Source organism: Ips typographus, linkage group LG1 (genome assembly GCF_016097725.1).
Source record: "Ips typographus isolate SLU linkage group LG1, UJ_Ityp_2.0, whole genome shotgun sequence".
NCBI classification, from domain to species: Eukaryota; Metazoa; Arthropoda; class Insecta; order Coleoptera; family Curculionidae; genus Ips; species Ips typographus.
This window is the reverse complement of record NC_138422.1, coordinates 5686249-5702715: the sequence shown is the minus strand read 5'-3', so window position 1 is coordinate 5702715 and position 16467 is coordinate 5686249. Positions and strand designations below refer to the sequence as shown.

At 33.9% G+C, this 16467-nt stretch overlaps 1 protein-coding gene across 3 annotated transcripts in view; it reads left to right on the top strand.

Moving 5' to 3' along the window:
• Window positions 1-16467, top strand: part of Kif19A (Kinesin family member 19A) — a 32399-nt gene continuing 15932 nt past the window's right edge. The window contains exons 1-3 of one of the 3 annotated variants that reach the window (XM_081979150.1): window positions 1-342; window positions 12725-12882; window positions 12944-13088. In XM_081979150.1, coding sequence (XP_081835276.1) covers window positions 181-342; window positions 12725-12882; window positions 12944-13088 — 465 coding nt within the window. In that variant the 5' untranslated portion in view covers window positions 1-180. The remainder of the gene's footprint in view (window positions 343-12724; window positions 12883-12943; window positions 13089-16467) is intronic. The other 2 variants (XM_081979140.1, XM_081979131.1) reach the window with 2 other exon arrangements.

Here is a 16467-nt window from a genome sequence, read left to right as displayed (position 1 = left end):
TAGTATTGCTATTGAGTTGCCAGAGTAACGTTGTGTAACTTCAAGGTGTTTTGTTTATGTCGCGTAAACTTGAATGTAGTCCATGACTCTTATTGTGGTTTACAAGACAATCATTATTAAACTATTTAAATAAATCAAAACAGTTTTTTGGGGTATGTAAGCTTTTTGCGCGATATCTGGATGAAAGGAAAAATGAGCCCGGAAACTCCAAGTTCGTCAGGAAGCGACACTTCTTTGAGGCCGCCCCTTAAAGGAAATGAAGAAAGGTTAATGGTTGCAATAAGGGTGAGACCGCTAAAAAACGATGACTCTCATAGAGTTTTATATGCAGCTGATAGAAAGGTGAGTGTGATTTTTTGCACCCTACAATTATTTAATAAGTCTAAGTGATAATCAGTCATCACAAAAAATAATAAACATAGTCGCACTTTCTCGGAAACTGCACTTACCCCATTTGACCTTACCTGGATTTTTTAGCAATTGCCATTTTGCTGGACAGTGGATCTTTAATAATATAACCTTCCACTACTGTACTCGATTTCCGTTTCATTTCATGTCCGGTGAAACTTTTGAAAAATCTTCCGATGTTGTGTTGATGCTTATATGCTGTTTAGTACATTTTTCATCTGTATATTGCAAAAAGAATATTTCTCCAGCAGTTTTAGATCGTAAATTTACGAATTTATGTATTTTTGCCATATTTGTTGCCAGAAAAAAAACTGTTACATTGATCATGAAATTTATTTGTTGTTAAAAATGCTTGTTTTCATCTACGGAATCACACATGTCTTGGACGTGGATGGTATCCAAAAAAGCTTAATTCTTTGCATCGACAAGGATCTGTTACTCCCATGATCATTGCAACCTGTAAAGAGTTCAAAATAAATAGTTCCATTGTACAAATTAAACTATTGATATCGTGAAATTCCTCATGCAACCAATTTAACTTATAAATATTTCTGATCCGATGGTTTTCTCAAAAATTCTTCAATTCGGTTTCTCTCCAGTATCTTTGTCCTTTTTGTTTTATGATCTTTTGATGCGGCTTTTAAATATGAAATAAGTTTTCCAACCATACTTCTTCTTCTTCTTCCACTTGTAGAAGGCGTACCGCCTGCAGTTCACTGATTTTTCCCCTGTGAGGTGGACTGTCAGCTGTCTCTCCATCTCTTTGATGGTCTGCCCAGGGGCCTTCTTCCTGTTCGTATGTTATCCCTGACGATTTGTGGTAATCTATCTTCATTCATCCTGCTGACGTGTGCGTTCCAGTATCTTCGTCGAGCTCTACACCATCTTGTAATATCACTGGTGTCAGTTTGTCTTCTTAGGTCTTCGTTCCTTTTCTTAACCAGAAGGATGTTGCCTGTTATTGCATGTATTGTTTTCATCTCTGTTGTTCTGAGCATTTTTTGGTTTTTGATGTATCGGCTCTTGTCTTACTCTGAATGCTTATCTGTTTGTTTCGCCCAATGTTTCTTAGATGGTCGGAAACTGATGCAGCTTCATTCACGTTTCGTTTGACTTCATCCTAAAAATTTCTTTGGCTGGAGATCTTGCAACCCAGATAGTCGAAATCCATGACCTGCTCTATGGGTACGTCATCAATTACTAGTTTACATCCTATTGGGTCTTTGCGATGGTCATCGATTTTGTTTTTGATTTCGAGATTTCCATGAGCCTCCTTGTTGAAGGCATATAGTAGTTTTTGCAGCTTGTCTTCGGTTTCGGCTATTAGAACAGCGTCATCTGCATAGCAGAGAACTTTTATTTCCGTATTGTCCATTCTGTATTTGAAAGTGGTCTCCTTGACTCTGTCTATTTATGTTGTTCATTATGATGTTAAATATCAGCGTCCCCTTGACGTATACCAACTGTATTGCTTATTTCTCCAGTTAGTTCGGAGTTGATTCTTATTTGGGTGGTGTTGTGAGTGTTTAGTTCCAATATTTATTGCTGTAGTTGATTTGGTACATTTTTCTGCTTCAATGTGGTGATTATGTAATGTTCTTCCATTAACACACTGAGATACTACTCAAACAGAGACAGCAAAAACGGTTCTCCACATTGAAAAAGTAGGATAATTACACTTACTTTGTTTAAATATTTTTTCTATACCCCTGTCTTTTCTCCAATTGTCAAATTTCACCAATTCCTTTTCGAATGCATTTTTTTGCTGGTAGCCGACATAATTTTGCTTCATGAGCTTCTTGCTGGATTTCAGCATGAATTTATCACTATCTAGCAACAATATGTTAAATACAAAATTTATCGAATCCTAAATTATAATATTGCTGAAGATCCATATTAGACTCAGACAGGAGTTTTAAGGGTGTTTAAGAATGTCAAAAAGTGAGATTTGGTTTTTGAGTTGGGCTTCTGCCTATTTATCGATGAGCAAAAAGAAAACAACACGCGTGTGTCCCAAAAACATTATGTTTACTAATGAAGCTTGTTTTATAAAAAGTGGAAATCGCCAACAATGCACATGTTTATTTTTATAAAACCGTAATACCATAGTTATGCATTATCAATGTGAATTTAGAGTTTATGTGTGGGCAGGAATAATTAATAATTTTGTTATCGACCCAGTGATTTTGCCTTGTCGTTTTAACGGTCAAGGTTGTTTCGACCATATTTAAAAGGTACCTCTAAATTTTTTAGTCTATCCACATTTACAAATTAAACAAAATATTTGAGAAATCTGGATCAGGGTGCGTATTCTTGAAACGAGGGAAGGGAATTATCAAGAGAAAGACCTGTAGAATGTGACAGGAACCCGCCATTGTCAGCTTCTTCTGTTACATTCTGTCAACACTTTTTTTGAGAATTCCGTTCGCTGCTTTCAAGAATAGGCCCCCTGGTCAGTGTGCTGGTACCTAATTTAATTTGTTCTCATAATAATAATAATAATAGTAACAATAATAATAAATCACTGTGTATAGGTAAAAATTTAAAGAGTAAAATTTATTATAGCTTGTATACCTCTTCAAAAAAAGGCCAAATTCAGCTCCCTTTGGTGCTGCTAAAGACTGCACAATTAATAAACTTTAAACACTAATGAACAAAATATTATCTATGCTAATATTAAGAAAATGTGGGAAAGGGAGGATAGTGCTGAACTGAAGTTTACTGTTGTTGGTTTTACTGTAAAGTTTGATTTCAAAACACTTTTGGGGACTTGGATCATCTTTCCCGAAACCTAACTTCAACCGTACTCAGAAACGTTTCATTTGGTTAGCGAGCAAAACCTTGATATCATTGTCCGATTTGTTAACAATATTTATGACAAGGAACAAATTCCCGAGGATTGGCTCCGTTCTACATTTGTCGCGCTTCCGAAATCCGAAACAACGAAACCATACGAGTATGTAAGGACTATCGGATGAGCCATTATCTTAAACTCTTTCTTCAAGTTTGTGGTGCTAGTCAATTTGGATTTAAGAACGGTTTTAGAACAAGAGAAGCCATATTCAGTGTCCAAACATTGATGCAGAATTTATACTGGAACTAAAGAGCGAAAATCCGAATCCAAAACGCAGGAACAACTGAGGATGTTGAATTAAAAAAGGTCGTCCGTCAGGGGTGCATTTTGTCACCGATGTTGTTTAACTTGTATGTGGAAAAGGCTTTCACTTCACCGAGAAGACATTAAAGTAAACGGAATTCCCATCAACAATATTCGATATGCGGATGATACCGTTATATTAGCGGATAATGCAAATGATCTACAAACTCTACTAGATAGGGTCAATGAAGAGAGTCAAAGACTGGGTCTGAAAATTAACAACCGTAAAACCAAATACTCCAAAAAAAAAAACGATTCTCCAAATATCATATTATCCATAAATCGAGAGAGTATTGAATAAGTCACTCAATTTAAATACTTGGGACGCATGATCAACCAAAAATGAGACCCAGATCAGGAAATGCAGAATCGAACAAGCTCGAACAACGTTCTTAAAACTCGTTAAAGTTTTAACAGATAAAAACCTGAATTTCAGTCTCAGATATAGGATGGTAAAGTGTTACGTCTGGTCCGTTCTCTTGTATGGAGTCGAGACATGGACGTTGAAAGCAGCAACTATCTACAGGGATGAGGCCTCGGAGATATGGTCCCTGCGACGGATGCTGAAAGTGTCGTGGGTTGATCATGTAACGAACGAGTACATACTGAGAAGAGTTGGTTTGGTGGACCGGGAACTTTTCGACAACATGACGCGGAAAACGCTATCATTTCCAACGTCTTATTCTCCAGGGTAAAATAGAAGAAAGAGAGGAATAGGTAGAAGGAAACTATCCTGGCTGCGAAACATACGACAATGGAGAGGAATATGGGACTCCCAGACACTACAAAATGCTGCATATAATAGAATCATATGATGAGGGATACAATGGATGCCTACGCAGGAATCTGCATGGCACTTTAAGAAGAGGAAGATAGTACAAGAGGTCTGATAATGGCTTGAGAACCAAATTAAAAATATTGTGGTGATAATTAATGTTTTCTCTTCCTCCTTTTAGTAAAAGTCTGAGAATTGGAACGACTTTATTGTAAAGTACTAAATAATATATTATTTCGTAAATTTTTGATTAAGTTTACAAACATTTGTTTTGCACAATTATTACCGATATATGATCATATTTTTTTGCGAGCGTATGTTTTTGGTGTAAAGTGACCTAGTGAGCTAGTAAGATAAAATCGCAGAAATTTTGAGTGCAATCAAATCCGGCTGCATTTCTTGACATTATTTTTAAATTAAAACCCAAATCGATCTCAGGTCTTTCGAGCGAGTAAGTGATAATAGCTAAATTACAAAGTTAATTTTCATTAAAACACCTTTTATTAATGGGCTCTAAATTATTGATTTGATAAAGAGGGTTACCTCATAATCATAGACAGAATAAATGCTATTAATTATCTTTTGGCACGATATATTGTAAAAGAAGATTCCATACTTTGTGAGGTCATGTTATTGACCCGCGACAATAACCTTACAGTTAATAATAGGTAACAAGCATATTATAGTCCAATAAAAAGGCGAGTAAGGCAGACCAGAATATTCAGAACGCGGATAACACTGTGATCATGGCAGATAACATAAAAGATCTGCAGGGGATGGTCGACCGCATTGTTCAACACGGCAAGCAGTATGGACGTCATAAACATCACCAACAAACAAAACCAAAGTGCTCGTTTTCAACATCAACGTAAACCTGTCGATTAAGGCAAATATCGTACAACAAGTATATTCCTTCAAATATCTGGGCACAATAATAAATGATCAGATTGACCCAAAGAAGGAAGTAAAATCCAGAATTGAACAAGCTAGAAAAGTGTTTACACAAATGAGCACTCTTCACAAGATCAGACCTGAGCTTGGATATTTGATTTCGTATGGGCAGATCCTATATTTTCTCGGTGTTACTGTACGGCTGTGAAAGTTGGACTCTTAACCCTGTTCTAGAGAGAAACCTGGTGCCCTTTAAGCTGAACTTGTACAGAAGAACACTCTGCATTCCATGGGTACAAAGAGTAACAAACGAGGAGGTGCTGAGGAGTGTGGGAAAACAAAAGAAGACGTCATAATTCATCGTTAAAAGATCTCAGAATATGGTTTGGATGCTCATCAATAGACATCTTCGGAGCTGCAGTACATATCAGATTAGCCATTAGGATTGCCAACCTTCATGTGGAGACGGCGACTTAATAAGAAGATATGTATTAGAGTCAGACCAACTTATATTTTTTTTAAGTGTGTTATAACTGTTATATAAGGTGATTCACAATGATGGTATATTAGAATTATCGTAGGTAGTATAATAAGCAACAATTTTCTAGAAAACCGTGTTGAAGTGAGATTTGTCCACGAATTGTGGATCTTCTTGCGGAAATCACAATTGTGTCGCTGCTGGCCGTTTGTGATATCCATGATTGTTTTTTCATCCTTTTCCAGGTTACACTATGTATATGTTTCACTATGTGTATGTCAGTTGGTTTTTAAACCTTTCAGACAGATGGAGTTTCATGCCTGATGAATCCAAAAAGCATAATCACTATCAGCATTATCATTTTTGTTCCTTTCTGCTTCTCCTTTTTTTGCGAAACTACCCAACACTTTTCAGTAACTTCTATTATGTGTTTGGAAATATTTAATGTGTTGAGCTATTTTTCAATTTTTCACCAGAAACCTTTCGTCAATAAATACTTACTTATTTAACTTAAATTGCAGAAATGCAAATACCTGAGGCTGTCTTAGCGCTTCTGTTAATGCTGTATACAAACACTAAGTTCTGATGCACTTAGTAGTCATTATTGAAAATCGCATTAGTATATTTACTTAGTTTTCCAGCAAATTTCTAATCAATACACTTTGAATGTGAATAACTGGAAATAATAAATCAAAACGAAAGTGACGTTAAGCTTATTGTAATATCATTATTTGTTGACTCTGGCCTTTTATTGAAGTTATTACAACTTAGTAAACAGGACTGAAATATTGATATTGAAGTACCCTTTATATTTTAAGTTTTAAGTGGTATTAGAAAAATAAAAGATGACGTGGCGGTAGTAAACGTTGCAAGAGGATGATAGATCAAGTATTATTCTATATATGGATTAGATGAATAGGTGCTGTAATGAGTAGGTACTTTTTCTTTTAAATTGAGTTTGCTAATTTCCCAGAAATTTTGAAAGGACCCTGATTGATTTCCAACGTAAAATATATTTTAAAGAAGTAAATTCTGACAGAATGAATTGGAGGGAATTAGCTGTTCAAATAATTGAGCTAGATATTTTTAAAGAAGACCGAGTGATCAATAAAGGCCAACATATTTCAAAGGTGTATTAAGTTCTATCACTTACCAGCGTCATTTTTTAACTCTAACTAAGAGATTTTACTGCACTAGTGCGGTAATAAGTTTGTTACTGTACCCTTGTGTTGTTTTCAAATGTTTTTGAGATATTGACGTTTTTAAAAATGACTTTTTTACAATTATTTATGTTTTTCTTTTTTTACCATTTTAAAACAAAACTACTGTTATTGATGCGGTTTGAATTGTCATAGGGTTTGATTTACTAGTTTTTTGCTGACAAGAAAACTTTGACTTTAATGTACTATACAAGCTTAATTTTCAAATAATCCCTAATTAACCAACAATATTCGTCCAGCAAAATGTACCAAAAAACCAGCTATGCACATTTTACCACAATAAACATCAAGTTTATTATAGGATCACCTATGATAATAATAATATGGCAGAGTAGCTAAAAAATTTCGTTTTGTTTTTGAAACACCAATTTAAACTACGCAGTTTATACTAGATTTACGATAACATAATAAAAAGTTTTTCTGGTTATATGGTACTTAATTAGGTACAATTACCTGCACTTAGTTGCATATAATTAATGACTTTGAAAAAAAATAATAGCTTTGCATCGCACTCGTTATCTGGCAAATGAATGGAAAATCGACGTAAACGCGGTTGGTGGTCAAATCGAAGGAAAAATCTTACACGTAGGCAACATTTATATGCAAATCAGTTGTATAGCCTTAAAAAACCTCTTTTAGTTTATTACTAAAAATAGGCGCCAAACCGATTACTGAAGCACGTAGCTTATGCAAACTCAAATCGCACGTCAGAGATTTCTATAGTTTCAATCCAATCCTATTCCGAGGCATACAAAATGTAGATGACGTAAAACAAAGTCACGTAATTCTACTGTTAAGGTGTGCGTTTTGCATCTTTGTTTAAGTTCTAAAGTTTGAGGATATTGGTTTTGCTATGGTATTTGCGTGTTTATAAAAAGTTAATCACGTTTTGCAAAGTCATATAAGACATATAAAAGAAGTACAAGGTAAACCTTGCGAAGCGCATTGTATTCGTTTAGTAAATTATATAGTACATTACTACGAGTAGAAAAAGATGATTATTGTGCTAAGCTCAGAAGATTGTCGTGAGCCAAGCACAATTTTGCATTCTACTCCCGTGTAACATTTGTAAAGGCGTCTAAAAGCGTTTTCCATTGGTACGGTTAGTGCAAATTAGGAATACACTATAGAGTCGTTTTTTCTTGCCCCTACGGATTCTAAGAAATTGAAGGAAGTGTTTTTCGACACTTTGAGAGCATCCGGTGACGATGGTATCTCAATTGGGATCTTTAAGAGACTTTCGTCTGACGCGTTAAGTGTTATGGCGGAGGTCGTAAATCTAAGGGTGGAGATTATAACTTGGGCGGAAATTACCGGCCAATTTCATTACTTCCTACTCTTTCAAAAATTATTAAGAAACTGATGAAAAGAAGGTTGATGTCATTTTTTGTAAGCAACAATATTTTGTCAGACAGTCAGTTTGGTTTTCAAGCATATAAAGGCACTAACTAGGCAATGTTTTCATTTCTGGAAGATTTGTATTTGAGATTAAATGACGGCAAGTGTTGATTTGACTGTGTCAGTCATGATATTTTATTATCAAAGTTGGAGACGTACGGAGTTAGAGTTGAGCTGGTCAAAAAGTGCTTTTTGATGGGGTCCGGTCTATTGAGCAGGGGATGGACAGGGGTGTGCCGCAAGTTTCCGTCCTGGGACCCATTTTGATTTTGATCTACATAAATGATCTACCCGTCCAATCTCTGGGACGTTCACACTTTTTGTTGATGACACAACTGCTTTGGCAGATAACTCTTTATTAAATAGAGTGGTATCTGACGACTTAGCAATTATAATGAGATGGTATGCTGCAAACTGGCTGTCTATGATTATGTCAAAGACGGGAGTTATATCTAAGTGTGCTGGTGGGTGATGATTTGGTTGGTGAATTGAATGAGGACAGAACTCTTGGCCTCTGGGTGGATAGTGGATTGAGATTTGCGTCTCATATAGAGCAGCTAAATCGGAGGTTGGCTTCTGGCTGTTACGCCTTGCGGGTGATTGCTGATGAGCTGCAGTACGATATCTCGAGGCGGGCTTATTTTGCTTTGATTGAGAGCCCCTTGAGGTACAGGGTGCGTGCTCTGCTGGTTTGTTGAAGTCGACATTCATTTTACAGAAGAGGGTTGTACGATATGTTTGGAGCTGGTTTTCGGGATTACTGCAGGCCTTTGTTTTTGCGTGCAAAAATTCTTACTCTACCATGCTTGTTTGAGAAGAGGTACATTCTGAAATCAAACCTCAGTCTTCTTTCAAAATTTCTGGATAGTTAGCCAGCACAATCTGTCATTTGAATAAATTCTTGCGTTTTTTTCTTCTGACACTGAGACCTTAGTTCTTCTTTAAAATAAGTGTTACGTTGAAATCAACCAACTAATCTTCTTCCAAAATTTTTGGACAATTTGGTAACTAATCATTTAAACAAATTGTTCCGTTCTTCTTTTTGACGCTGATATGACTTTGTTCTTCGTTAAAATAGACTTGAGATTGGAAATCAATCATTCAGTCTTTTATCACAATTTCGGGGTGCGTATTCTTGAAACGAGGGAAGGGAATTATCAAGAGAAAGACCTGTAGAATGTGACAGGAACCCGCCATTGTCAGCTTGTTCTGTCACATTCTATCAACACTTCTCTTGAGGATTCCGTTCCCTGCTTTCAAGAATAGGTCCCCTGGACAGCCTTCTCAATCATATACATTCTTCCGCTCTTCTTTTTTAGCGTTGATGGAACTTAGTTCAACTTTAAAATAAGCTTGACGTTTAAAATCAATCAGTTTTCTATCAAATTTTCTGGTCAATTAGCCTTCAATTTCATTACCATTCACTTGAGCAAATGTTTCTGTTCTTTTCTGACGCGTAAATACAGAATTGTATTGTGTGGTATGACAAATTCATGGACGCGTGTGTGATCACATCTCTACTTGTGATTATAAAAATGTTCTATTATCTACGATCCACACAGAAATGAGTATTTTTTTTAACTTTAACTTTAACTTTGGTTTATGTAATGAGCGATTTTACCGTACTAACTACGTTTTATAAGTGTGTACTCCCAAAAGATAGTATCATTAAGTTTCTTTTTTGAGAGAAATTGAGAGATTTAATGTTATCTGGTGAGGACGGTCATTTTTCCGTGGAAATTATATAAAAAATATAAAATTTACGTTAAGTTAGACGAAAAGATTAGATTCATTCCCTTCCCATCCATTCAAATTACATTCATTCGTTACACAAAATCGCACTTTTCGTAACTGGTTATAAAAATAGCTATTTTTTTATATTTATTGGTCTTTCTTTGACAGCTTATCGTAGATTAGAAAAAAGCTTTTGTGTACGTATACCGGCGTAATTTGATTTTAATGGTGTGGTCGGATTTCGGTTATAGAAATTAGGTAATGTTTTCTACTTATCTTTTATTTATCTCTTTTTAAACCCTGTCGCCAAGCACAACGGGCTGCACAAGTTGTTTTACCATACGAAGGTGTAAATTAATTTTTTTATCATAATAACTGAACTGCAAAGGAACATTTTTTGGTAATTTGTGTAAAATAATACTAAAACAATTTTTTTTAGAACCATTGGTATCTATATACAAAATCAATCGGAGAGGGACACTAATGTTAGTGCCATACTTTCACCATAAACAAATCGAATTTCAAACTGACCTTATTTCGTTAAAGGCCTCCCATCATAATATTTATAGTCACGCAAGTGCTGACATGACAGCACTAGAGATAAACGCATTTTTATTATTCCAGTATTTACAGTATTTTTCATTTTTGTTATTGCATTAGGTATGCTTTTATTGCAACGCATAATTACTTTTCCGTACTCATACAGTAAATGAATGTTTAACTTCAGTGTCATTAGTGCCATATGAGTAAATAATTGGTTGTGTATTTATTTAATGGATGATATTTATCTTTGGGAAGTAAACTGCTAGATAAATTAGTAATTTATAATATTTAAACATTTTCATAAGCCATAATGTCTGGAAAAGTGTGTACCTGAATGAAAAACGTAAAATTGGCTTAAATGTTTGCTTGCCAGTCCAGAGAAGAAATATTTGCACATTGCTTTATTATTGCCTTGAAATTGAAGACAAAATCAAGACAAGAACTGATCAAACTCAGTAATATTAATCATTTAAATGTGTTCCTCTTTAAAATGCTCGTACGTAACAGAATGTTTCATTTTTATATAGTCTTGGGTCTCAAAAAGCTTTTCCATGTATTTTAAATGATAAGTATCATCTTATCATTTAAATTTTTCCTTGTCTTGTCCCTATTAATTTTTTTTTCAAAACATCTTTGATTGCCTTTAGTATCACTTCGAAACCAGTTTGAATTAGTTTAGTAGGAAGTCTTATCTACATCTCATTTGAGACTCTTTCTAACATTTCTTTTCTGTTATGGTTTATAGATATTCTTTACTAATAAAACCCCTAAAAGTATCCTTTGATTCATTAGTAATGCTTTGCAATGTAACACTGGTAATATACTATCTACTCTAGATCAGTTCTAAACTACCAAAATTATCTATAACACATTTTTTGCTTAATTTTTTTAAGATAAGTTAAAAAAAATTCTATAAAACAAAACTTCTTATATTGACGACCCATATCACGACATAACACTTGTTTTTAATCGTTCTTACCTGTCTAGAAAATTATTATTTTTAATAAATAATTCATAATGGAATTTCTAACTTTAATACAACCCATTGTCGTGAAAGCAAAGTTTAATAAATCCTTTAACACTAATATGCTGGCTTACCCAAATCTCTTGATCACAAACGTAACTTTAACAAATTACCTGGAAACACGGATTATGACTCAATTAGTGTACTGTTTTTTATTAAACTTCATGTATGTAGGTCATTTGATGAATGTCTAAATATTTTTATAGGTAACGGGTACAATTATTTATCAGATTATTGGTAATAAAAATCTTATTCATTTCTGCAGCTTCAAGAAATGTTTCTAAGCTTCGTTACTATTTTCTCAGCGGTTGGAGTTCAGGAAATATGTGGTTTTTACTAGAGCTACGAGTAGGTACACACGTGTCAGTCACTAGGTTTCTGGAAAAGTGGATTGTCCCCAGCAAAACGTGTTTTCACTATTTTTGAGTTTACACGAATTCATGCAAACATTGACTGCATGCCATGTTATAAACAAAATTATCATTATTGATACGAAAACAGTATCGATATAGTCGTATATTGTCTCATGTGAAGAGTATTATTCATCAGAACGTTCAGTCAATAGGAAATGCAGTTGATCGATTAAATGTCATGTTAGATGAACATACTGAATGCCTAGTACTGTGTATTACTGAACATTGGAAATCGGAAGATATTCTTCTTCTTCTTCTGCTGCGTGTCCATTAATGGATGTTTGCGATCACATTGCGAAATTCAACTATTTTGGCAAAATCCTCCAAAACACATGTCAAGATACGCTGCCCTAAATAATAGTAATGATATGAGGAAAAAAATGGGTCAAATTAGCGGTATTAAGCTTAAAACTGAACAAGCACACATAAAACTAAAACTATCCAATATAAAAAATATGTAAATGCTACTGCATGACTACAATCAATATAAATCAGAGCCACATGCCTGACTGAACAGTTCAGGTTATTAACATTAATATTCCATAAAGAAAGTCGGGGTTAATGAAAGAGGATTGTTTCCAATGTCCTACTTTGACATACCTTTGATGGTAAATCGAACAGACAAGGATTTCCTTTCATCTATGCCGTTAAATCGCTGATTTTAATACGCAGTTTTTTTTCAGACTATTATATCCGAAGACGTGGACAAAAACGACGTAATCAGGCAAAAACCAGGAATCAAAAGACAGTACAAATTTGATGTTGTGTTCAATGAAACGGCCTCTCAAGAAGAGGTGTACGAGGTCACTACCAGTAATTTGGTAAAGGATGTGTTAAATGGGTGGGTGATTTGAAATCTCTTTTCCTTGTTCGCTTTGTAATAGTTTTGGGATCATTTTCAGGTACAATGCCACAGTATTTGCTTATGGTGCAACTGGAGCTGGAAAAACCCACACTATGGTAGGAGACAGGCACAACCCAGGCATCATGATTAGAGCACTTAATGACATTTTTGAGACGGTGAAAGACAAAGAAGACGAATATTCAGTAAGTAATAATTCCAAACTTTTACCATACAATTAATTAGCTAATGGTAGATAATAATTTTCAGCGTTACCATTTCAGTTATTACATTCTAGCAATAACAAAAGCATTCACAATGTAAAATCTATCGACTAGGATTTCGATTATTCTTAGATGTGATATGATTTCCCCCGAACTTCCTTTCACTTAATGTATACAATGGCGGGTTAGGGCTCTTTTAAAAGACCGGCACGAAATTGATGACGATCCCATTATTTCATGTTTCATGAAAATCGATATCACTTTTCGGAATAGTACAAAGCGGTGCTTTCATAATCTGATATTAGACGGCGTGTTTTTTTCTATTTTCTTTAATAATTGTTGTACTAATAAGCTCCTCTGGTGTGGATAGAAATAAATAGTAATTTAGGTGAACAAAAATGTCCCTACTAAGAAATATTATACTTGTAGATTATCAACTTTTTTCTACTTGCTGATTTCGATGCTACACAGTTTTAAAATATACTATACTATTTTGTTACATTGAGTTGTAGAGGGTTGTATGAAATGAAACAAAAAGTTTTAAATTTACTAAAAGGAGTACATGCAATTTGTATATTGTACAATAATGATGTGTATTATCGCACTATGATGAATGTATGACAATCAGTCAATATTTAGCGAGCACTAAAGGAAATAACAACGATAGTAAAGGTTAATGGAATCATTAACAATATTCGGTATGCAGACGACACCATGCTTATTGCCGAAACAATAGAATATTTACAGACCTTAGTTGATCGAGTAGCGAGGAGAGCGGACTTACCTTAAAACTCAAAAATACCACAGATCAAAATGACGATTACAAAATCAGTTCAGCAACAGCAAAACTTATGGATTAACGGAAAGCTAGTAGAGAAAGTCAGTAAGTACAAATACTTTTGTCAATGTCGGAACAATTGTCAACGAAAGTGATGAGTACATTGAAGAAGTTAAATCAAGAATTGGGCAATCCAAAATCATATTTAACAGAATGATAAATGTGTTATGCAGTAGAGATCCTAACTTACTACTTGCTACGTTTTTTCTGAAATTTTGGAGTCGTTGAAGAAAAATATAAGCAATCGACAAATGGAAGCATTTCAGTTAAAGGATCTTGAGAATATAAGTTGGATAACTTGGTAACAAATGAGAAGGTACTAGGAAGCATGAGAAAAGAAAATGAAATAATGAACACAATTAAAATAAGGAAGCTGCGATATCTAGGCCACGTGATGAGGGGAGAAAAATATGTATTGTTACCAGAAAATTGAACAGGAAAAGAACTAATTTCCTGGTTAAATAACCTTAAAAAATGGTACAACTGTAGTTCCATTGAGTTGTTTAGAGCTGCAGCATCCAAAGTGAGAATTGCCATAATGATAGCCAATCTTCTGAGATGGCCCTGGGCCTGGGTCTTTCATGATTTGGTACATTTTATATTCCCCAACATCGAAATAGGCAGACATCGATGATCATACGAAATATAAGCGAAAAACTGAAAGACAACAGTTTTGCTTTGTTGATATTGAAGAGTGATTACCATAATAAGCTTGGAAATTTAGGTATAAAATCGTTACAAGATATAAGCTAAGAACTGGAGATACTCCTAAACTCTGACTTTTAAGCTGCGTTTTGAGATATTCCGGGGGCTATTGCACCGTCGTGTTTTAACCCACCTTAACTTACTAGTTATTCAGACTGTGACTTTTTCACTAGTTTTATTACATTCAAAACCAAACTCATCTCATGTGCAAGTAGAGGAAAAAAAAATTACTTTTAATTTTTAACTTTTAAAAGTACTTTTATACATTAACTTGACCATCTTCGGAAGAAATTACTATACTTGCATACTTTTGTCAGTCGAGTCACCAAACACTCTGTATAAGCAATTTGCTTTGATGCATTCTTTCTACCAAAGCAAACTTGAAACATTGCAGAATAGCGTCTTAATATAAACTAATTAAAACTTTTCAATTTAGAAGAAGAAATTGTACTTGAAATATTAGTTAATTAAAACCAAATTAATGAACATATTGTTTCTAAAGGAACAAATCACCCAATAGCATGTTAATCAGTAATTTAATTCAATGAATTACCTTTTATTTGTAGGATAATTTAAATTAACATTGATTGATATTTTATTACCAACACACGTGTAATTTCTGAAGTTTTTTGCCATCCTCGTCTAGACGAGTTCGTTTTTTCTACTTCCGATGGATGACTTTAAAACTTCCATAACTTTATAGTTAAAACACTTGTTAGTTTTGAAAGTTTTAAAACTAAATTATGTACGTCAATTTTAAGTTTGAACGTTAGATTAGCATTGAAGCCAGTCAAGTTGTAAATATTTAATTTTGTTTGCTGCTAGTTTGCGAATCAAGCAGTCTATCAAGCAGTGAGAGGTATTAGATTTAAAGTTTCCAATGTAAAATTTTGGCTCAAGTAACAAAAAATTAAACCAGTTAGGAAAAATTTGTTATTATGTAACAAACATATTGTTTAGAAACAAAACAGAAAGGTGAGTTACAAAAAATAGTTTTCTTCTAAAAGTGTTCTATAAGTATACAGTATTTCAATTTTTTTGCTATGCAATTAGTAAACAAACTGGATAGTCATCAATAAGTAGGTAGCATATCATGTTATAAAAAAAAGATTTTCTGAAAACTAGAACATTGCAATAATTAGATACTTATCAGAGAATATTACCATAAGTTAGCTTGTAAACGAAAGGTCTTAAGAGACAATTAAAATGGAAATGTGTTTCCAGCTGTTTAAGAAAGGTCAGGAAATATTATTTGAATTATATTTTTCGGAAACAATTAAAACATGAGTTTACTTAATAATACACAAATTGTTTGTATTGATCTTTATGACTTATGTATTTCATTTTTCATTCAGACCAACTTAGTCAGAAGTAAAAAATGCCCTATTTTAGAAATACGAAAAAACTGGTTTTAACTTATTTAATATTATTTTTTGCGTGCAATAGTATAGTCAAATAACAAATAGCACGTAGAGCTGTCAGTTGTATTGAATTTTCACGGTCGTCAACATGAAGAAATCAACTTAATCCAGCAAAAAGCACGAATTGAAATTGGAAAAGTTAAGTGACTTCTGATTAAAGCCATTCACCAACAAATAGGCAATTCGATTTTAATATAGATTTACTTGCTTTTAGTGATACCTAGATGACCTGTATGAAATTAATTGTAAATATCTATTAACCATATATACAGGGTGTAATAAAAATTGCCGCTCATCAAGCTCTTCATTACGTTGTTGAAAATCCTTTTATGACCTTTACAAAACTCATTTAAAAGAAAAGTTGAAAATACACTATTTTATTTTGTCATATTTTTTA